At 39.7% G+C, this 23,945-nt stretch overlaps 2 protein-coding genes across 16 annotated transcripts in view; one reads left to right on the top strand and one right to left on the bottom strand.

The window, feature by feature from the left end:
* Window positions 1-19,449, top strand: part of LOC104593630 (transcription termination factor MTERF8, chloroplastic-like) — a 36,578-nt gene extending 17,129 nt beyond the window's left edge. For 4 of the 15 annotated variants that reach the window (XM_010253580.3, XM_010253575.3, XM_010253579.3 and 1 more), the window contains 3 exons: window positions 263-2,507; window positions 2,625-2,743; window positions 18,655-19,449. Coding sequence is in view for 10 of the 15 variants with exons in the window: in XM_088891640.1 (XP_088747766.1) it covers window positions 1,012-2,454 (1,443 nt within the window). In the remaining 5 variants the exon portion in view is untranslated. Of the gene's footprint in view, window positions 1-262; window positions 2,508-2,624; window positions 2,744-18,654 lie in introns of those variants that run through there. The other 11 variants (XM_010253574.3, XM_088891644.1, XM_088891642.1 and 8 more) reach the window with 11 other exon arrangements.
* A 1,687-nt stretch (window positions 19,450-21,136) lies between these two features.
* LOC148790253 (peroxidase 5-like) lies at window positions 21,137-22,697 on the bottom strand. Its single transcript, XM_088891077.1, has 3 exons — window positions 22,643-22,697; window positions 22,132-22,428; window positions 21,137-22,031 (listed from the first exon to the last, which is right to left on the bottom strand). The coding sequence occupies exons 2-3, from the start codon at window positions 22,372-22,374 to the stop codon at window positions 21,258-21,260; spliced, it is 1,017 nt and encodes a 338-aa protein (XP_088747203.1). The 5' UTR covers window positions 22,375-22,428; window positions 22,643-22,697; the 3' UTR covers window positions 21,137-21,257.
* Window positions 22,698-23,945: the final 1,248 nt, after the last annotated feature.

Below are 23,945 nucleotides of genomic sequence, written 5' to 3'. Positions count from 1 at the left end.
AGGAGAAGTGTTAAACTAAGAAGCTGTGGGCTTTGTGGCCTGATTCCAGCTTCCGTGGACCCATTTCATCCATTTATTCCCCCATTCCCCTTTCTTGTTGTGAAAATCAAATATTAGTAGAATTGCAATCTTACAAAATGAACCTTACATCAAACTAAGAAGCTGTAAGATATAAGTGCATTGAAAAAAATAAGCTAGATTTCTTGATCTTTTATTTTATATGTCTAAAATTCTTGGGTTGATCATTTCTTTCTTTTTTCAGGCTGATGTGGATGGAAATGGAACAATCGATTATATTGAATTTATTACTGCAACCATGCATAGTAACAAGCTAGAAAGAGACGAACATCTATATAAAGCCTTCCAGCATTTTGATAAAGATCAGAGCAGATACATTTGTGACAGGATGCCCGGGCTGCTAATGTTATGCCGTTTGGAAGCTCCATAGTTCCTATTCAAAAGGAATAGTCTTCGTTGGCGTGAAGAGGAGAGAGAAACTGGCTTACTTGGCAGAAGAGACCGTTGTATTTGCATTGATGGTGGGAGTAGCTGGTTGTTTTTATGTTGTTATTTTTTACCAAGATGCCCTGGCAGCTTGTTATTTTTTATATTTGTTTAATGGTGGGAGTAGCTGGAATGGTAGCAAGAAACAGTTGTATTTGCATTGATGGAAATGCCAAACATCCACAAAAATTGTATTCTTATTTGCGTCTTTCAAAACAAAATGAGCTGAGTGCAAAGTGGGTGTGTAAATCTTGAACCACTTTGCACTCACATGAACCAAACATTTTTGTTTTGCACTCTACAAATTTGCATTCATACTCCAACCAAACACAGCTTTAAGAAAACCAAATGGCAATTCAAACATTGTTGACCATCCGAATTGTATTTTCGTGAATAAAAAATATTTGCATCTACACTCTTACCAAACGCAGTTATAGGTTTGATTATGGGTGTACCAAATGTGAGATGGGCCGAGTTGGGTTCCATAATTCCATTAGTCGGATCGTGATGGGAGTTGGGAGTTGCATTGGCAATTCCGGGTTGATCCAAAACCGTGTCAAACCCGACTCGTTGACATGCGAAGACGTTTCCCGACTTCCGTCATTTCCTTCTATTGCCCTTCACTTATACTCTCAGGCGAGACTCTCAACTCTTCTGGTCTTCTTCTCACCTCAGGAAAGCTGTTCATGGTTTCATTCTGTGCCTTCAAATTTCTCAAACGTTTGGAGATTGGTTTCTGCTTTCTGGTTAGTTTCTTGGAACATCTACCCTTTCTCAATATCTTTGCTGAAAATGTATCGCATTTCCCAAAACAGAAGAACATTTTATTTTCATTTCCTGCATAACCCATTTCTCAAATCCTTGACAACAAAGATAGCAGCCCCAGCGATCTCCTTGGATCCATCGTTGCCATTTACAGTTCAATACCTCGTGAATACATGTTTGCTTTCTATAGAAAGTGCTCTCTCAGCATCCAAAAGTATTCAACTCGATGAAAGAAACACCCAGAAGCACGATTCTGTCATCAACTTCCTAAAATCCCATGGCTTCTCTGATACCCACATCTCAAAACTCATCACTAAGCGTCCTTCGCTTCTCCGCTGTAATTTAGAGGGAAAGTTCAAACCCAAGATAGAATACCTTCTTGGTTTTGGATTTTCGAGCTCCACTCTCGCAGATCTACTCATCTCAAATCCAAATGGTCTTAAAAGCTTGGATAATGTTTTAAAACCAAATTTTGAAGTCCTCTTGACATTTCTGAAGACTAAAGAAGATGTCATCAAGACCGTTAAACGCTATCCGTGGCTGCTAAGTTTTGATCTCAAACGAAATATGCAACCTAATGTTGCTATCTTAACGAGTCATGGTGTACACATTGCACACATCTCCAAGCTGATCAGTTCCCAACCAATGACTGTATTGCAGAAGGTGGATAAGATGATTAAGATTGTCCAGACTGTTAAAAAGTTGGGGTTCCAACCCAGCAGTTCTTTGTTTGTACATGCTGTTCGAGCAATGTCTTCAATGAAAGAGCCTACATGGGAAAGGAAAATGGAAGTTTTTAAAAGCTTGGGGTGGTCTGAGGAAGAGGTTATGTCTGCTTTTAAGAGAGCACCTTTTGTTATAACTTGTTCAGAAGAGAAGATCAAGAGGTTGATGGATTTCTATACAAGCACCATGAAGCTGGATCGATCAACTATAATTACAAATCCCATTCTTCTTGGATATGGATTTTGCACAAGGATCTGGCCAAGATATTCGGTACTAAAGGTTCTGGAGACAAAGAAGCTGCTTGAAGTAGACAGGAAGCATATTTGGGCGTTTAAGCTTACTGAGAAGAACTTTGTGGAGACCTATGTGACTATGTATTTGGATAGAGTCCCAGATTTAATGGAGGTTTACAAGGACGCCATTGCAGCTAAAGAGGCTTGTATTAATGGTAGGCAGTGAGTAAGTAGAATGTCAAAAGATAAATTTTGACTTGGAATTGCTGAACAAAAGATGTATGGACATTCATCATATCCATTCTTTTTCCCCTATTTGACTTATTATTGTCATGTATTTTACTGTTTTTGTGAAGGGGACTAGTTTCATGTGATTATGCCTTGTCTTTGTTACAGTGCTCTGAAGAATGGTGTTTTTACCCTGCTGTTCAAAATTGGTTGAGCCTGTAGTTTAAATCTTCAAGTTAATGTTTAGTTGCTGTTTCGAAGCTACTATCAGGCAAGGATAACAACAGGTCAGGAAAAGCTTCCAGTTCTGAAATACATTCCTCAACAATAAGACACAAATAGTCGCTGTTTGATACCACAAATAACTCAGTGAATGCTGATGTCTTCAGCTTTTCAAGTGATGGGTAAAATAGATGTGAATAGAGTATTTTGGTAGTCCTGATACAAAAGTTCATAGCCTAAATAAGTCACAAAAACAAGCTTAGTCTTGAAATGAACCATCTGACATGTACTATGTGCTTATTAAGTATGAAATATATTTGAGGCATAATAGAGTTCTTTTTTTATAGTAAAAATAAATAGTTTCAAAAAGAATAAGAATAGGATTATAAGATAGAACCACAGAAGTGATCTTTGTGGCTCTAGCAAAAAATCAAAACCCAAATGGTAGTATACAAATATATCAATAAAAACAAGAGCAGTGTACTAAAAATATAATATCAATACAACATTTGAACCCCATCACCATAAGAAACTAACTTCAATGCTAAAAGTAAAAACACATTAAAACCTGACAATCAAAACCTACCTGTCAAAAAAATCAAGAAAGGGTAAATTGCAAGGACCCCTTGTACTTTGGCAGTGTGCCACTCATCCCCCCATACTATTTTTTGTGACACTTAGCTCCTTGTACTTAATATCACGACAAGTAACCCCATTTGTCACCATTCTGTTAAATAAGTACATTTTTTAAAGCCCAAAATGCTCTTATCTTACATTGGAAGACAATATTAATTTTTCTTTACCCATTTCATATGCTAAAAGAGATATTCCTAGTCCTGATTTTCTGACTAAAGATCTAGATCATTGAACTCATACCTCAGTATCAGTTGACCAAACTTGAAAATTCAAGTGATGTACAAAGGTTTCAAGCAATTTACCCCATTGAAGTCATACAGTAGATGATGTATCACATTACCCAAATTAAAAAAAAAAAGATAAAATACAAAGTACGTGCCATGTAAATGATGTTCCAAATTAACCTAAACATTTGGGTCATCTAAGTGGTCTCTCAAGATTAGTGCATTAATCTCAAATTGTCAACCATTTGAAATGATGTACTAAATTCAACTAATATGGCCATCCAAAAAAAGTGCCAAAACAACAAAAAAGTCTAGGCTATCAAAATGGTCTCCTAAGATCAATGAATTAATCTTGGCTGTCCAAGTAGTGTACCAAGATTTCAATTAATCTTAACCATTACATAAAGCATCAAAATTTCCAAAAAAATATTTATGTCTATGTCAAATATTTCAATGGACCTTACTGACCATGTCAGCACATTATGTATGACTTTGTCTCTTGAGAGTGATATTTTGGGAGGATCTCTAGTGGGAAGGTTCTCCTTCATGCCAGTCCTACCCCAGGATCTACAATCTAATCACTTCAAAACACAAACCAGCTGCCGACTTCATATCTATGGATAACAGAGGGACTTCTTGGAACCTGGGGTTGAGAATGGATAACAGAGGGACTTCTTGGAACCTGGGGTTGAGAATGGCATTAAACTACTCTGAAAGATTGAAACCCATGAAATCATCATTTTGATCAATGATTTAAAGATTCTTGGTGGAGTGTTTAGAGTTGGAAGTGGCAAAATCCTAGCAATGACCAATTGGAATTGGGGGTTCAATAAGTGCAGAATCAATGGATGTTCTACAAGGGTTGAAGTTGATATGGTCAATGAATATTAGCAAATTAGTGATAGAAGGGGATTCTAAGGTTGTAGTTAATAGGCTCAATATAAATAGCCAGACAATTTGGCAGTATAAACAAACAATCAAGGAGATAAGGTGGTTGATGAGGGAAATGGAGGTATCAATTTGGTGGATTCAAAGGTCGGAAGATAGTATGGCTGATGGTCTAAGCTAGGGCCTAGGGGTAAATAGGGATTAAATAAAATAGTTTTTCAAAAAAGGGATATGCAGAGTCCTTCCAACCTATGTTCTAGGATCTATAATACTTTGTATTACACTTTATTCATTACAAAAAATAACAAAGTAATTCATTACAAAAAATCTTAGAGATGTCTTTGTTTTTCCAGTGGAGAGATGAGGGGGTGTGGACTACAAATCCTAGCAGGAATTTCTCTTGTGCTTCCTTTTTCAATACTCTTTACCAAATCAATATGGCTTTTCTCCTTTCTAGCTAAAGGCCACTTGGTTTGGTCCAGAAAAATTTTAAAACATTGAGGCATGAGGCATAGTTTAGAATGCAAAAGGAAGAATTGTTGTCGAGTAGTAAGCCACAAGGAGGTGTACTAGAGGCATATGTCTCTTGCAAAAGGCGTTTGAGGCATATGCTTCAAAAGCATCCTTGCCTCCAATGTATGCCTTAGGGCATTTTGAGTGCGCCTCACCTAGAGGCATGCCCCTAGTTATACACTTCAAACACCTATTGGAATATTGGCTCCATCTCCTCCAAAGGTCAAAGTTTCCTATTGGTAAGTAGCCAACCGAGTCATCAACACATTTGGGAGGCTTCAAAGGAAATGGAAAAACTGGTGCCTTTTCCTCGTGTGTGTGTCCTTCGCGAGAAACTACTAATCATCTCCTCTTAAATCATTAACATGCTATTCAGGTCTTGAAGCACTTTTTACTCCTCTTTATGATAATCTAGCAGTAATCCATATTGCATTGGACCCTGTATTTTATGAGGACAAAGCATATTGAGGTGGATTGTCATTTTGTTAGAGAGCAGGTTTAGAATGGTGACATAGATACTCCATTTGTGAAGACTAGAGACCAATTGGCTGATCTGCGGACATATGCTGATAAAACTTAGATTAGATGTTCGTATATGTTCAGATCAGAAGAAAGAGAAGGAAAAGAGAGAGAGAAGGAGAAGGAGAAAGAGAAGAAAAAGGAGAAAAGTCACAACCGAACTAGAGAGAAAATCTCAAAAACCTCTAGTCGGCCCTTCTTTTATTTATACTCTTCTAAGATATATAAGGATTACCATTGTGCCCTCACTTAAGTGAGAGCCACATCAGCAGAGCAGTACATATATAACTAAACATAAAAGGACTGTACTACCCTTGTACAGCCGACTCTAACACTCCCCCTCAAGTTGGCGAGTATATGTCATATAGTCCCAGCTTGTTACATATGTAGTCCACTCTTCCCCGATTCAACCCTTTGGTAAACAAACCTGCCCATTGATTTCCTGTGTTCACATATGTTGTACTTATCACTCCACTAAGCACCTTCTCACGTACAAAGTGGGAATCCACTTCTATGTGCTTCATCCTTTCGTGAAACACTGGATTAGAGGAGATATGAACTACAGCTTGGTTATCACAGTATAGCTTCATAGGAGTGTCAATCTAGTATCTCATCTCCTCTAGTAGATGTTTCAACCACACCAGTTTGCATGTGTGAGCCATAGCCCTATATTCAGCCTTTGCACTACTTCTTGCTACAATTGTTTGATTCTTACTCTTCCATGTCACTAAGTTCCCATCAAGAAAAGTGCAATACCCTGTAGTGGACCTTCTGTCAGATATAGACCCGGCCCAATCAGCATCCATGTATCCCTCTATCTCAAGACTTCCTCCACTCTTGTACAACAAACCACGACCTGGAGCACCCTTCAAATACCTCACAATCCTTAGGATTGCCTCCTAGTGTGGGATTCTCGGATTCTGCATAAATTGACTCACTACACTAACTGCAAATGAGATATCAGGTCGAGTGATGGTTAGGTAATTAAGCTTACCCACTAGCTTTTTGTACCTTCCCGGATCCTCAAACTCCTCACCTGTATCACTACCCAATCTAGCATTCAGTTCCAATAGGTGTTTCAGCTGGTCTGGCACCCAACAACCTTGTTTCCTCTAGCAAATCAAGAACATATTTTCTCTGGCACAGATTAATACCATTCTTGGACTTTGCAACCTCTATCCCTAGGAAGTATCTTAATTTGCCAAGATCCTTTGTCTGGAAGTGATCATGCAAGTAAGTCTTCAACCTATCAATTCCTGGTCTGTCATTGCATGTGATAACAATGTCATCTACGTATACCATCAAGAGAATCTTCCCAGCATTTGATTCATAGCTGAATACGGAATGGTCAACTTGACACTATTTCATTCCAAACTTCTTCACCACTTCACTAAATCTCCCAAACCATGCACGGGGAGATTGTTTAAGTCCATAAATAGCCTTCTTAAGTCTACAGACCTTCTCACCCTCCCCTTGAGCAACAAACCCTGGTGGTTGCTCCATGTACACCTCCTCAAGAAGATCACCATGTAAAAAGGCATTCTTGATGTCAAGCTGAAACAAGTGCCAATCAAACATAGCAGCAAGAGAAATTAGAACACGAACTGACCCAATTTTGGCAACCAGAGAGAAGGTGTCTGTGTAATCAATACCATACTGCTGTGATTGGCAACTAACCGAGCTTTCAACCGTTCAACACTTCCATTAGGTAAGTATTTAACCGTGTACACCCACTTACAACCGACCACATGCTTACCAGGAGGAAGAGTAGTGAGGTCCCACGTATGAGTATGAGTCAGGGCTGAGAGTTCTTCTTCCATTGCTTGGCGCCACCCTGGAGAATTGAGGGCTTCCTGGACATCATTGCGAACAGAGGCAGAGGATAACATAGAAACAAACTGTTGATGGGAAGCCGAAAGGTGAGATACAAAAACATAAATGGAAATGGGATGGAGAGTGCAACTGCGTTTACCTTTCCGCAAAGCAATAGGAAGATCAAGGTCAGAACTTGGAGTTGGGGTTGGGGTGGGATCAACTACCGGATCTGTCGACGGTGACGAAGCTAAGGGAGGAGCTGATGCCTGACGATGTGTATACACTTGCCGAATAGGTGGTCCTCTCTTAGGTAGCTGCACTGGAGGCGAAGACTGGGTCACGACCGGAACAAGAGGAACGGGAACTAGAAGAGGGGGTGATGGCAACCGAGGAGAAGAGGTATCCGACCTAGAGAAGAAAGGAACAAACTCAAAAAATGTAACATCAGAACACACAAAAGAACGCTGAGAATGAGGGTTATAGCACTTATACCCTTTTTGAGTCCTGGAATAGCCAAGAAAGACACACTTAGTGGATCTAGCATCTAACTTGTCCATTCCAGGCCCAAGATTATGAACGAAACACATGCATCCAAAAACTCTGGGAGTAAGGGGAAAAGGAGACAACGTGGGAAATAGAACAGAGAAAGGGGACTGACCTTCAAGGATAGACATGGGCATGCGGTTAATAAGAAAGCAAGATGTGAGTACAACATCACTCCAAAACGGTTTGGGGACATTCATTTGATGTAAAAGGGACCGAGTAGTTTCCAAAAGGTGACGATTTTTTCTTTCAGCCACCCCATTTTGTTGAGGGGTGTAGGTACATGAGGTTTGATAGATAATGCCATGTTATTCCAAATATTCTTGAAAGTGTGGAAAAATATTCGCGGCCATTATTAGAACGAAGAATTTTAATATGTACACCAAATTGATTGCGAAGTTCAGCATAAAATTTATGGAAGATAGAAAACAATTCACTCTTTTCTTTCATAAGGTTAAGCCATGTCATCCTTGAATAATTATCAACAAAAATTACAAAGTACTTGTAACCATTATAATACACTACTCTGTTTGGACCCCAGATGTCTGAATGGACTAAAGAAAAAGGACTTGATGTACGACTATCAACTCTAGGACTAAAGGAGACATGATGATGTTTCCTAAACTGACACGACTCACAATTTAAATTAGAAAGATGATGCAACGACGGAACAAGTAACTGAAGAGCTCTAAGAGACGGATAGTAGTCGATCAAGACTACAATCAGTCTTGAATTCGGAAGGAAAAAGGAGAAATTTCAAAAGAGAAGAAAAAGAAGAGAGGGAGAAAGAAGAAGCACATGAAGGGGTTTTGAAAAGAGAGAGAGGGTTGATCTATTGATCTGCCGACCCACTCTTAATATTTATATATGTTGACTAATTGTAAAAGGGTTGAATTGCCCTTATTGCTTACATGGCAAATAAACTAATAATAAAGCTGAAATAACAAACTGAAATAACTACCAATAATTACCAACTAACACTGACATAACTAACAAAAAATATGCTATGCTGCCATACGAACACAGTGGGGACCACAGCAATGGGGTCCACATCAGTGTTTTCTACACTCCCCCTCAAGTTGGGAATAGATATTTGTGATTCCCAACTTGCATAGGTCAGCCTCTAACTTCTTCCTTGGAACAGCCTTGGTGAGAAGATCGGCGAGCTGCATGCTGGAGGTGATATACGGGAGACACACTTCTTGAGACGAAACCCTTTCTTAGACAAAATGTCGGTTGATCTCGATATGCTTAGTTCTGTTATGTTGTACCAGATTTTGAGCTATATTAATAGCAGCTTGATTATCATAATACAACATTAAGGGCTTCTCATAAGCAATACCCAATTCCTCAAATAATGACTTCAGCCATAGAATTTCAGTCACACCATTAGCCATAGATCTATATTCAGCTTCAGCACTAGAACGAGAAACAACACTTTGTTTCTTATTCCTCCAGGAGACAAGGTTACCTCCTACAAAGGCACAATATCCAGAGGTAGACCTTCCGTCATCAACACTCCTAGCCCAATCAACATCTGTATAAACCTCTATCTTCACGTGATCATTATTCTTGAACAATATACCTCTACCGGGACATCTCTTCAAGTATGCTAATATTCTCTCAACTGCAAGGAGGTGAGTAGTTCTAGGAGAGTGCATATATTGACTAACAACGCTGACTGCATAACTGATGTCCGGTCGTGTGAGACAAAGATAGAGGAGTTTTCCAACCAACCGTTGGAACATAGCTTTGTCTTCAAGAGTCTCTCCACCCTCTGCACTGATCTTGTGATTCTGTTTAATAGGTATTTGCAAGCTTAACACTCAACTTTCCAGTTTCTTTCAATAGATGTAGAACATACTTCATTTGTGAAATAAAAATCCCATGTTTAGATCTAGCGACGTCAATACCCAAGAAGTATTGTAGCTCTCCTAGATCTTTCACCTCAAACTCTTGATGAAGGAGTTGTTTAAGAGACTTAGTCTCACTGTTATCATTCCCTGTCACTACAATATCATCCACATATATAGCAAGCAAAGTCAAGGAAGAGTCCACTCTTTTAATGAACAATGTATGGTCTTACCAGGCCTGTACATAGCCGAATTTTTCAAGGGCTTGTCTGAATCTATCAAACCATGTTCTAGGGGACTGCTTTAGTCCATACAAGGCTTTATTCAACCGGCAAACCTTCTTACCTATCTCTGCATCATAAAATCCAGGAGGTAACTGCATGTAGACTTCTTCCTATAAGTCTCCATTGAGGAAGGCATTTTTAACATCCATCTAGAACAAGGGCCAAGAATAACTGGCTGTAAGGGATAGCAAAACTCGAATAGTGGTCATCTTTGCTACTGGAGCAAAAGTCTCCAAGTAGTCTATACCATAAGTCTGAGTAAATCCCTTTGCAACTAACCGGGCCTTATACCTTTCAATGGAACTATCAGCATTATGTTTCATAGTAAATACCTATCTACATCCAACCGGTTTCTTTCCTTTAGGCTGGTCAACTAGCTCCCAAGTATTATTCCTTAGAAGGGCATCCATTTCAACCTTCATTGCATCTTTCCACTTAGGAACTGACAAGGCTTCTTGCACTGTTCTGGGAATAAGAATATCAACAATGGATGTGAGAAAGGACCTGTAAGAGGGGGACATGCGATCATAGGACAAAAACTGGGAAATGCAGTGAGCTGTGGATGTGGTGCAACGCTGTTTGCCTTTACGGACTGCAATGGGGAGGTCAAGGTCATCCAAAGGAGGTAAAGTAGCAACAGTGGAAGGTATCTCAGGGGGACCTAGATCTGGATCCGCAGAAGGAACTGGGGCTGGCCTAGACTGCTTATGACCGAAATCAACCTGCCTCCACCGCATGTGATAGACTCTCAAATCCTAACACCTCTGACAACCCTCCCCATTACATCCCTCATCACTCAATGGAACAGGTAAAGGAAATTCTGATGAGTTAACCCCACTCTCACTACTCTCCCCCTGAGGAGAAACCCTAGGGTAATAGGGTACCTCCTCAAAGAAAGTAACATCCATCGAGACAAATCTCCTCCTAGAAGTAGGTTCATAGCAGCAATAGCCCTTTTTAGTTTGTGCATAACTGAGAAAAATGCATTTGGAGGCCTTAGGATCAAATTTGGAACGATGAGGTCCAAGAATCTGAACAAAGCAAGTGCAACCAAAGGTTTTAAGGGGAACAGTAAACAATTCTTTATCGGGGTATAGAAGGGTAAAGGGAGGCTTCATGTCAAGAACCCGTGAAGGAACTTGATTAACGAGATACATTGTTGTAAGAATAGCATTGCCCCAGAAACGGATAGGCACATTGGAGTTAAACATAATGCTTCTAGTCACCTCCAATATGTGCCTATTCTTCCTCTCGGAAACCCCATTCTGTTGTGGTGTATAAGGACAAGTACACTGGTGAATAATCCCATGATCAAGCAAATAAGAAGCTAATGGCTTGGTAAAGTATTTTTTCGCATTATCGGATCTGAAGATTTTGATTTTGACCCCAAACTGGGTTAAAATCATCTGATGAAAGATCTGGGTCAGAGCAGGAACCTCATCTCGAAAACTCCTAAGGTAAACCCAAGAAAAACGGATATAGTCATCAACAAACAACAAGAAATATCTGTATCCCCCCATAGAAGGGATGTGATACGGGCCCCAAACATCGGTGTGCACATCAAAAGAATTACTACTTCTTTTATTACTCAAGGAATAAGATGTTCTACAATACTTTGCAAGCTCACAACTCTCACATCTCAAATTTGACATCTGAACAAACTCAAACAATTTTGGAAACAAACTCTTCAAAGATCGAAAGGATAAATGACCTAACCGATTATGCCAAAGCATAACCTGACTAATAGACTGAGAAACAAAAGACTTCCTATTTTCACGTTCTTCCCAATGAGAACTCTCTCCAAGCAGATAGATCCCATTCGTCTCACGGCCAGTCCCAATCACCTTCCTTGTCTCCAAGTCCTAAAAAACACATTGGTTAGGGAAAAAAAGTTACTGAACAATTTTGATGTTTTGTAATACTACTGACTGAAAGCAAGTTAGTATCAAGCTTAGGAACATGTAGAACTGAAGATAAGGAAATTGTATTAGACAACTTGATGTTTCCCTTGCCAGAAATGGGAACAAGGGAACCATCAGTAATTGACACTTTATTTCTACTAGAAGATAAGTGATAGGTAGTGAACCGTGATGGCAAGCTACTCATATAGTCAGATGCACTTGAGTCTATTACCCAACAATGTTCAGTGTTACCTGGACCTGAAGCATGGTAAGCTGAGGCCCGAGTACTTGAATGAGCAAAGGCTGATGTGGGAGGAGCTGATGATGGCTGAGATGATTGAGCTGAATTCCCAACTTCATTTTCCAACTGAGTTAGAGCAGCCCGGACAGCAGCTAAGGTGTCTAGAGGCGTGCCTTTTGTGCTTGATGAGGATGCAGAATTGGTATTAATAGCCATATGAGCGTTACTCCTTTTGTTCATCAGTTTTGCTGGAACTAGATGAGGGTGCAACTTCCAACATGTGTCTTTAGTATGCTTAGGTTTTCTTGCAATGTTCACACACTAGATCCTGCTTATCTTCCTTCTTTATATCCCTCTCCGTATCACCCCCAGACTTGGGTTTAACTGCTGCCAAGGCTGGCGGGAAGGGCTGATGCTGCATCATAACCTTTCTCCTAGTCTCTTCACTATGCACCAAGGAGTAGGCTTGAGATAAGGTCATACTGTCCCTTGTTAGTATTTGTTGTCTCACAATATCATAGTTAGGATTTAGACCAGCTAGGAATTCAAAAACCCTATTAGTTTCAACTTGCTTTCTATGAGTCTGTGCATCCTTCTGACTTTCCCACTCAAGGGTTTCTAGGTGGTCAATTTCATGCCACAAAGATTTCAAAGTAAAGAAGTAAACCGAGATTGGTTTCTCTCCTTGCTTAAGGTTATTAACCTCACACTTCAATTCATAGGCCCTAGCAACATTAAGGGGTTGGGAGTAAGTCTCTTTCATGACATCCCAGATTTCCTTGGCTGTTTTTGCCCACAAATAGTTTCGGTTGATATGTGGCTGCATAGAGTTGCACAGCCATGTCATAACCAAATAGATCTCTTGAACCCATTTGGTATGCGTTTGGTCCTCCTTAGTTGGTTCTTTCACATCTCCCAACAAGTAGCTGAGTTTTCCTCTACCCTCAATGGCCATCATGGCCGATTGAGCCCATTCTAAGTAGTTTGATCCATCAAACTTCACAATTGTAATCTGAAAGGCATTCTCAGACATGTTACCAGATTTGCTAGTCCCAAAAACACCTTCCCCCTGATTCTTGAACTCCATTCTTGGTCAATAATTAACAATAAAAAACTTTTGAAGCTATTGTAATAGAAAACGACACCCAAACAACTGATAACAACCGGCCTAGGTCTTCCAAAGAATAAAGAAAGACAATTCTGTATGAAACCAGTTCAAAATCTGATCTGAAACCAACAATAGTTATGAATTTTAGGGTTTTCTCCCAAAACCCTAGAAAAAAAAGGTTTTCCAACCACACCTCTCAGAATAGACCAAGATGATTCTTTCAAGGTTATTCTCAAGCAAAAAAAAACTTCCTTTATGAAAGAAAATCTCTGGCCGCCACTTTCTGTCTGATGCAAAACCCTAATCTTGAGGATCCAAAGCCTTTTCTAATTCTTCCTGACTAATGGAACTCTCCCAGCCTTCTACAATCTTCTTAGTAGTAGCCGCACACTACCAGTAGCCTCCAAGAATCAACCGATCCTCCTTTGTTGAAAAACTTCTAAACCTAGGAAATTCTCATGTAGTCGATCTAATTAGACTAACATTAGACCTCCTTCTCTGCAACCAGTTTTAGGTTTTGAACAGAAATTCTGATTGCCACCTTCAATCTTGATAAAGAAACTGACTTTGGACTCTTTATCTTCCTCTGATTCTTCCTGATTATCAAGAACACAATCCACTCTTTGGACAACTGCTATAGTTTCGGATAACCTCCAAGAATTAGCCGAAAATGGATCCTCTCAATCTTCCAGCCCTAGGCAACTCTCATGTGGTTGGCTGGATCAGACTCACATGAGAAGCCCTAATCCTTGCTCTGATACCAAGTAGTCGATCAAGACTACAATCAGTCTTGAATTTGAAAGGAAAAAGGAGAAATTTCAGAAGAGAAGAAGAAGAGAGGGAGAAAGAAGAAGCATACGAAGAGGTTTTGAAAAGAGAGAGAGGGTTGATCTATTGATCTGCCGACCCACTCTTAATATTTATATATATTGACTAATTGCAAAAGGGCTGAATTGCCCTTATTGCTTACATGGCAAATGAACTAATAATAAAGCTGAAATAACAAGCTGTAACAACAAACTGAAATAACTACCAATAACTACCAACTAACACTGACATAACTAACAAAAAATATGCTATGCTGCCATATGAACACAGTGGGGACCACAGCAGTGGGGTCCACATCAATGTTCTCTACACGGATGACCAAGTCTGCAGTGCCATTGATGAGGGAAGAGAGATGATTGAAGAGATGTTGTCGAACCACCTCCATCAAGATAATACAGTTCACTAGCTTCATGCCCTCCACCAATCTTCATCCTCGTCTTGAGATCCTGAAACACACAAGAGGAAGGGTAAAAAGTTATTGAGCAATTAAGAGACTGAGTCAATTTACTAACAGACATCAGATTAAAGGGAAACTTGGGAACATATAAAACTGAGGAGAGGGATAATGAATCAGTGTCAACATTACCAACACCACATATGGCTGATGTAGAGCCATTGGCAAGAGTAACAGATTGGGAAGTGGAGGACGGAGAAATGGATGAAAACACACTTGGAGTTCCAGTTATATGATCGGAAGCTCCAGAATCTATAATCCAACGGGAAGATGTGGATGCCAGACAAGTCGTACATGTGTGTGCAAGGGTAGTTGTGTTCTATTGAGATGTACCCTGAATGAACCGCTCATACTCATTCCGTGAAATACTCACCATCTCCTTTCTGGAAGTATCCGTAGATATAGTGGGGATCTAATCAATGACTTGAGATTCTTGTCTTGAGCTACCACCATTTACAGCTACACGATTCGCCCAGGTTGAAGGTGGGCCATGGAGATCGTAGAAAAAGTTGATTGTATGTCTCTCTGTACCACAATGAGTACACCTTCTCTGAGTATTACCATGTTCCCTACCACGGGCTCCCCCTGAGTCTCGTCCTCTAACACGACCACCACCATGATTATACATTCCACCACCACCACGACCATACATGGGTCCACCACCACTACCACGACCATGCTGACCTCCTCTACCACCACGAATACGAGCAAACACTTCCTCAAGAGAGGGAAGAGCAGATCCACCGAATATCTGTGCCCTTACGGGTTCATACTCGGATTTCATCCCTACTAAAAATCTGGTCACATCCAACTGCTCTCTCTGTTGTTGCTGAATTTTGACATCTGGTGTAAGAGGATGATAAACATTCAACTCATTTCGTAAATTTCTCATACTGGCATAATAGTCTTCAAGACTCTGATTCCCTTGTTGCAGATTGAAGTACTCTAGGTACAGTTGATAAACCCTAGTAGTGTTATCTTGTCCAGAATATAGTTTCCTTGCATGATCCTAGACTTCCTTGGTTGTATCTAAAAACATGAAGTTCACACTAAGTTTGGACTCCATGCTGTTCCATAGCCAAGTCATAGTTTGAGCATCCTCCTGCTCCCATTCATCATATCCCGGAGAATCAATTGAGGGTTTATCTTCCCTCACATGTTTCACTTTCTTTTTGGCTTTCGTGTAAACTTCAACAGACTTAGCCCAAGGGACATAATTCTCACCATTCAGTTTTATAGAGGTCATCTGCACATTCAGATAATCAGAAGGCACCATCACTCTTGATTTGTATTCACTGCTTTCTCCCATGACTGCACAAAAAACAGTGGGAGGTTGTACCACTAAATTGTTACTTTACTGCCCTAACAAATCACCACACTCCACACGAATAACTGAACACCACTAGGGTTCCTAGTACTAGGTTTCAGTAGCAACACTCACAACTATTCACCACTGTTTCAGCAATAATATTCACAACTGTTCACCACTTTTAGCAACAGCACTACTGTTGCCGTTTACTGTCAGCACTAGAAACCCTCACAACACACCTCATGAATAATATTTTCAGTTCTGCAACATATAAAAGAAACTTGCTACATACCACAACTTAGTTCGAAGATCATGTACCTATCGAGTAGAGGGTACCAAGTATGCACTGTCACCATCACAAAACCAGCCCTCTTCGAATCACGAGTAGAGGGTTTTCTACCAACCACACAAAACCACAACGACTGCACTCATTGGAGGCATGGAAGCCCCCAAAAGGAGAAAACGACCAGTCCTTTTCTTCCTTTCTGGAAAACTCTCTAAATATCAAAGAGAATTCTGCAAAACCCTAGAGAGGAATGCGCAGAACAGAGAGAAATGGAGACAACTGATCTGAACTGATTATCGTGGCTATGATACCATGATAAAACTCAGATTAGATGTTCGTATATGTTCAGTTCAGAAGAAAGAGAAGGAAAAGAGAGAGAGAAGGAGGAGAAAGAGAAGAAAAAGAATCAACACTGGTGATTTACTCCAAAAGAAGAGACCCAATACTTGTTTGTCACCTCAGTGGTGTGTTCTTTGTAAAGCGGATGGGGAGACTGGTTTTCACCTACTGGTGTCTTGCCATTTTGCGAGATTAATTTGGGAATGGGCTTTGTCCCTTTTTGGTCGCAGTTGGAACCCCCCATCAGACTTGCAAGGTCTTTTTTCCCCTTCTTTTTTCAGGTGGCAGATAAAAAGGGGAAGGACAATGTGGAGAGGACTAAGGGCTGCAGTGTGTTGGACACTTTGGGAAGAAAGAAACTCTAGGATATTCTCAGAAGCTCAGAGAGGAGCAACAGATCTGAGGGGTATCATTCAAATTAGGGCGGTACAGTGGCTGAAATCTTTGGAGCTTTTCACAGATTACACTATGGATGACTTGTTGAGGAAGTGGGGTGAAATTGCAAGTTGCACACAAACTAAGTCAGTAATGTGTGTGGCTTGGACCCCTCCACCTAGTGGTTTCGTGAAACTAAACTTTGATGGGTGTAACAGGGGAAATCCGGGACAATCAGGGATTGGGGGTGTTTTTAGGGATGAAAATGGGGTCATTTCTGCCATGTTCTCAGGCCCAATTGGAGTGGGTGACTCCCTTAGAGCTGAGATCTTTGCAGTTATGGAAGGAGTCCAAAAAGCTAAGGAGTTGGACATCAGGAAACTTTTAATTGAAGGGGATTCAGAGGTGGTGATAGGGTGGCTGCTTAAAGATCACAATGGTTTATGGAAGTACAATAATGAGAGGAGGAAATTCAAGTGGCCGGTGCGGGAGATGGAAGTTAAGATACGTTGGGTTAAAAGATCGGCTAATTCCCTATCTGACGGTTTAGCTAAACAAGGGGCAGAAAGGGACTCACTTTTTTGGGCCAAGCTGTAACTGTAGTGTGTTTTCTTTCTTTCTTTCTTTTCTTTTTCTTTTTCTTTTCCTTTTCTTGAGGTTCTTTGTTGCTCTTGGAAGATAAGCGTGTTTGTCTTCCTTTTGTAAATCTTCTATTGATGAATTAATGAAAGTGTTATTGATTAAAAAAAAAAAAAAGAGAAGAAAAAGAAGGAGAAAAGTCACAGCCAAACTAGAGAGAAAATCTCAAAAACCTCTAGTCGGCCCTTCTTTTATTTATACTCTTCTAAGATATATTACCATTGTGCCCTCACTTAAGTGAGAGCCACATCAGCAGAGCAGTACATATATAACTAAACATAAAAGGACTGTACTACCCTTGTACAGCCGAGTCTAACATATGCTTTATACCACCCTCATGGTTTGTATGATATATGCTCACCAACTTGATGGAGAGTGTTGAGAGAAGTAATATGTTAAGTATATATGGGTGGCAAAGTAGTATAGGCCTCATACTTTATAAAATAAGGAGTCCATAAATGATCATAAACAGAGATAGTTTTGTAAACTCATTTATTAAGTTAATGTAAGAAAGTAAGAGCTGGCTGACTGCTTCAGGAAGAATAAAGAGTACTAATTCTCTCCTAATCTGTTCAGATGGTGGTATTCTCCTTTCAGCTTCTCTTTTTTCCTTCTATTTTCTGCTATTATACAAACTGGGATATAGTATATAGAATAGGGCTTTGACTGTATTGATTAGAATAGGGATGACATATGGGTGCATTCAGGCTTAAAATAGAGAGAGCAGATACAAGTAAGTATTTCAAAACTGCTACTTATGGAGGTCTAGAAGCTATGGTTTGTAAAGAAAAATATAGGCATTCAATGAAAAGGAGTGGTATCTGGTAGGTGCCATGTGTAAGGATGGTTGCTGCTAAAATTCAAGAAAACATGAGGGTGATCAAGTTTGTAATAGGAAATTCCAATATCTAAATTTCAAAATTAAGTTAAAGAATAAGTTTGACTCCTGATGAAGATTAAAACCATATGCTTAGTTATACTTATATCTCCATAGATTGGGATTCAATATTTCTTACTAGTAGGAACTCTTGAGATGGATGGAAACCACATGAAGGGTTTTCAGAGTACAGACATTAAAATTCATGGTAATAGAATATTATTTGTTATTATTATTATTGTTGTTGTTGTAATATTTGCTCATTTTATGTATTAGTAATTTTCTTTTCCAAATTTCAGATTTAAAAATGTGATACTGTAATCATGTCATTTTCACTTGCACAGCCTTGTGGTTTACTCATCCATTGGTGGATCCTAGTAATCTGTATATATGTAATGTGGTAAGTTACAGGATACCAGCCTGAAGTACATTGAATTATGGGGCACCAAAATCACAACCTCCTATTAACCTCCTTTATTAGTTCATATTTGGGGACTTGTGCTTTTGGTCAATTGTCACATATATTAGAGCACTTGTCTTCTTCCAGCACTCCAAAGAAGTTAAGTTGTTCTAAAGGTGGACCAAACATCTGGAAGAGGGATAGGGAGATGACACAGAACAGATAGCACACTATTGGGGATGCTTTTCAACTAACTTGTCTTTCCCTGACATAGGGAGAGATTGATGGAAATTTTCTTTTTTATCAAAAAAGAAAGTGGTTAACATGTGATCCTTTGAATTATTTGAAGCAGATTAAGTGGCATTGTCAGGAAAACAGAATCATATTCTTACGATTCAGTCAAGCTTGTGGGAAACCAAAAGGCTTCCTAATGGGAAACAATTGGTTTTATGATTCCCTTTGGACTCTCATATACAGGGGGAGACGCCTGATGCAAAAGGAAGGAAAAATAACAAATGCAATTGTGAATTCAAAAAGACCTGATGACAAAGGAGAAAGAACAAATGAATTATGTAACCCACTTGCACTTAAACAATTTTGGTATGTACATATGAGTTTAGTTTGTTATATTTACAATTTTTTCCAAGATTTATTATATTATATTGATACTTCTGGTTTCACAATTTGTGGTTCTATTTTTATTGTATAATACATAGGGTTGACAGACTTCATTGATGCGGGAGATCATGATGTCATTGTCTCAATTTTCCCTTACGCCCCCGTTCGTTTGCAGGTGAATATGCATGGGAAAGTTGGCCAGTGGTTTTTCCCATTGACCAACTTTCCCATGTTCTTTTTGCATTAAGCAATGTGCCCACAGTAAAGTTACTTACATATCTCCCAGGTGGGAAAAGTAACTTTCCTAGCTGGGAGAAATTTTTATAAAACATGATGGGACCATTTTATCCATTTTAATAGTTACTTTTGTGAGTGGAAATGTCATTTTATTATTTACCTAGGAATCCTAAAAATCAAAAGAACATGGGCAAGTGCACTTGTCCAGGTAAATGAAACATTTACCTGGATAGTTGCACTGTTACAAATGAACAAGGCCTTAAAGTATTGCAACGGAAATCTCCAAAATAAGACTTCTTAATTTGGACCATTAAGATTGGGACTGATATACATAAACCCATTACATCCATATCAGCTTCTACTTGGCCAAAACTTGGCCTAAACCGTCTGGTTGTGAAGTATTAAGAATTGGTTTGGGGCCTCACCATTCCTCCAACAGAAAAATCCTTTGGTGGATGGCTATATATTGTAGTAGTTAGAAGTGGCCTTATAAAGCCCAGTGCCTCTTTGAGGATCCTTATTTCCTTCTCGCAACGAAATACTAACATTCACAAAGTACCTGTTTTTGCCATATACCATCCCCAACTAAATGCATCCCAAACAAATTCCAGAGCCCACATTTTTCTGAAGCTCTCATGTCTTTATCAGGTACCCAGTTGGTGAATGACCCTAAGCTGGAGAAGGAATGTTGATATTAGATATGACACTGAAGTTATCCAACATCCTGACTTCTGATCTACTGAGTTTCATTGGAGACACCTCTCATTTAGTTGCGCGCAAAACCTTATTCTTCAGTCATGTTAAAAGCTTTGTAGATCATGTAGCTTACTTGGTGACCGTATTCAGTCTCTATCTGGCTTTGATGGGCAACCTCGCAGTATGACATGACAATAAAGCTTTGGATAAGTATAGTTTTCCATCTAAATTTGGGCTCTACCTTACAAATTACCATATGTTTTCCAAGAAAATAAACTGCTATTGAAATGAAGATTATGAAAAGAATCATTTGAAAATTAGCTTCTGATAGAAGAATGATGACATCCCGACTAGGTAATTGGAGTTAAGGTTGAATTATGCATATATGAATTGCCAGACTTGGACTGGACTCAACTGTTGGACGTTCAGACCACTCAGAAAAAGTGATCAAATAGATTTTAATTCACCACTCATTTTCTTTGATGGACTGTTCAGACCATCTATCTGCCTATGCATGTGCACAAGATAAAAAAATAAAAAAAAGGATAATAACAAAAGCCTTGTAATGCAAATTAAGCGATTTAAACTCTCTATATAGTTTGAGACTTGGGATTGAGTCCCGCCTTCACCGGGTTGAGGGGGTCTAGGGGAGTTCAAATCTGCCCCCACAGAATGCGTCCAAAAATGTTTCACGGCACATTCCAATTGTGTATTGGGAACATCTCCCAGTCAATACACGCTGAGATGTGCATGTGGGATGTTTTTGGGGCGCATTCTGTGGGGGACAGATGTGAACTCGTCTAGTGGTTTGGGGGGAGGGTTACCCCTGTTCTGCAGCCCATTAAAAACAATAGATAAAATAGTTTACAAAGTAGTTGAACTAAACAAACGAAAATTCACTTGATTACTTCATAAATAGAACACATAAATATTGAGACTTGTTACAAAGAAAAGACACCTTTGTCTCTCTCTAGTTACATGTAATCAAAATCACACCTAATTCACAATTATGCACTTCTTCCTAATCTCGCCTTGCGACCCAGTGAGCACATCAATCGAACCCATATGGACCATGGCAGATGCAAATTTGGCAGCCCAGGCTGCTGGATGATTCATGTTGCCTCTCACCGTCTTTCTTGTTGAGGGATCAATCCAGAGCACTTGGTCTGAAGTCAACAGTCCCTTGTGTTTCTTCAAATTCTTATAGTAATTGTTGTCTAGACGATCTGGGGTTACTGCATCGAATGGTACAACTGGGTCTAGATTATTTTTAGCAGTTGGATGTAATGGGCACTGAGTTTTCAGGTAACTGGCATAGGCAGGATCAAGAGAAGGATCCTGGGAGTGTGTGGCATTGAAGTGGTAGAGGCGGTTTGAGAAGGATGAGCAATGAGAGTCCCCGATTGAATGGGCGCCTGAGAGTGTCACCATTTCCTCTAGTGAGAGCCCCTTTCGTGCAAAATTGTTCTTGAGTTGTTTCACATTGAAGGATGCATCAGGGAGGTTCTTAGTGACCTCACTTGCTAGTGAAACTCGGCCATCCCGCCGGCCGGCAGGGACTGCATAGTGAATGCCTCCGGCCTTGAATACGCCATCGCGAGCTGCGAAGGCAAGGATGTCTGAACAAGATACAGTGTTGGGACATTGAGCTTCAATCTTGGCCTTGGCCTCGTCTATCACCTCGAAGCCTTGCACACCCTTGTTTCCCATGCTCACTTTCTCAGCTGGGATCCCTGACGCTGAATCCAGAAGAATAGAAGCATCACAGCCCTGCAACACAAGAAATTAAACCCCACCTTAATTAACAAGTGCAATTGAGATTTGAAAAGTAGAAAAAATAATATTAATGAAGGAGAAGGCAAAAGCTTACCCTGACAAAGCAGTCATGGAAGTGCAACCGAATGAGAGCAGCAGCCATGCCAGGATTAGCAGCAACAGCTTTGCTAACTGTGTTCCTCACAATGGCCTCTGCAGATGGGCAAGTATTCTTGTAGAAACCCACCTTGAGGGAGGCTGAAGATGACACTGTGGGAGCCATAAAACTGGCAAGAAACATTACCATAAGAGTGAACAGTGTAGGCATCTCTGCCCAACTGACCCAATAGCAATTCATTATCCTAGCTTGTTGCCTGTGCACAGAAGGAGAGGTTGAAGATGAAAGAATGAGAGAGAGTGTGGAGGACACACGCCTGGGCTGATGTATTTATAGTGACAAGTGAATGGGCAAAATGTCCTCCAAGCAAAGGATGCCAGGTTGAACCTTCTCAGCCAATGGCATCTTGGCCTAAACAGCGTAAATGAACAAACATTTACAGTGAACCCATTAAAAGGCGTGTTCACGTGGTTCCATTTTCATATTATTATTACTTAAGAAAAGTGAGGGAATCGATGACTCACACTCAACACATTCCATGTACACAGACTTGAGCAGTTCTTCCAGCTCAACAACGTATACAATTTTATATTGTCTGCTTTCCCAGTACTTGTACTAACGTTGGATGGACTTGGGCCCCCTTTCTGTTTCTGGGTCCCCTGAAAATGGGTTCTCACTTCTCAGTCTTCAAAGTTGGCGGCTTCAAATTCAGAGTTATCTCGGTTTCTGTGTCTATGACTCTATGGGCGGAAGCCGTGTCTATTGGGCTACAATTAATTCGTTCTACAGTCATTCTTGAATACTGGTTGCAACCTACTACAATGCACCCATAAGAACAATGAAATGGTGGTATAGAGGATTAATTTCTATTGGAAACAGAAGTTTACAGAAAAATTATAAAAATAAAAAAAAAAGAAAAACTATTGAAAACAGAACCTATATGTGATATGCCTCAAGGCTCCGTTTGGAAAGAGTATAAATACGAATATATATAGTGTAAATACATACAAAATATAAGGTTTTGCAGTCTACATATTTGCATTTGTGTTCTTTCCAAATTGAGCCTAATATAAAAGGAATACAAATACAAATATATATTGTTTAAATACATACGAAATAATACAAAATACAAGATTTTACGCTTTATATATTTGTATTTGTACTCCTTCCAAAGGGAGCCTAGGTTGCAATTCATCAAATAAATAGAATTTATTGAAAATATAGGTAAAAAAACATCTTCAAGTTTTTTTTTTTTACAATAGATGGAATCTATTGAGTTTCTCACTAACTTGCTCGGCCACTATTAGGCGGTTGAATTTGCAAGGACTCCAACTATAAATGTTTCTCACTCGAAAAAAAAAAGTTTCTTACTCTATTTATTTATGCTACTCAGTTATGAGAGAGATCCTGGAAAAATCAAAATTTGTGAGGCATTCCCCATATGCACATCCCAACCATGTATTGGGAACATTTTCTATTGATAATTTCGGGAGATGTTTTCCATGCATGTTGAGATGTACATATGGGGCGCCCATGGGGCACGCTGTGTTGGGTGCAGATTTTCCCTTTAAGTTGAGTTGGTGGTGATCCCTTTGCCTTGGGCAATTCCGAACCACTCTTTCAATGTCCGTTTATGTGGTCCATTTTGAGCACTTCATATGTAAGTTTTCCGTCAGTTTCAGTGAACACCCATTACCAGTTGCTACTATTACAACTATTAAAACTCAAAGAGATACCACTATTTCTTATTAATTACTGCGTCGGTGGGTTCAAAATTCAACATGTATTATACAAGTCTCTCTCAAAAAAAA

This window comes from Nelumbo nucifera, chromosome 7, assembly GCF_055504915.1.
Source record: "Nelumbo nucifera cultivar China Antique chromosome 7, China Antique-T2T, whole genome shotgun sequence".
In the NCBI taxonomy this organism is placed as follows: domain Eukaryota; kingdom Viridiplantae; phylum Streptophyta; class Magnoliopsida; order Proteales; family Nelumbonaceae; genus Nelumbo; species Nelumbo nucifera.
The sequence above is the reverse complement of the archived record's forward strand: the minus strand, read 5'-3'. Positions and strand labels throughout refer to the sequence as shown.

Bases quoted from the DNA above. Each gene is read 5' to 3' on its own strand.
- LOC148790253 (XM_088891077.1), bottom strand. From the start codon at position 22,374: ATGAATTGCTATTGGGTCAGTTGGGCAGAGATGCCTACACTGTTCACT. The intron at 22,032-22,131 runs GTAAGCTTTTGC...CTTGTGTTGCAG, and splicing joins TCCATGACTGCTTTGTCAGG to GGCTGTGATGCTTCTATTCT.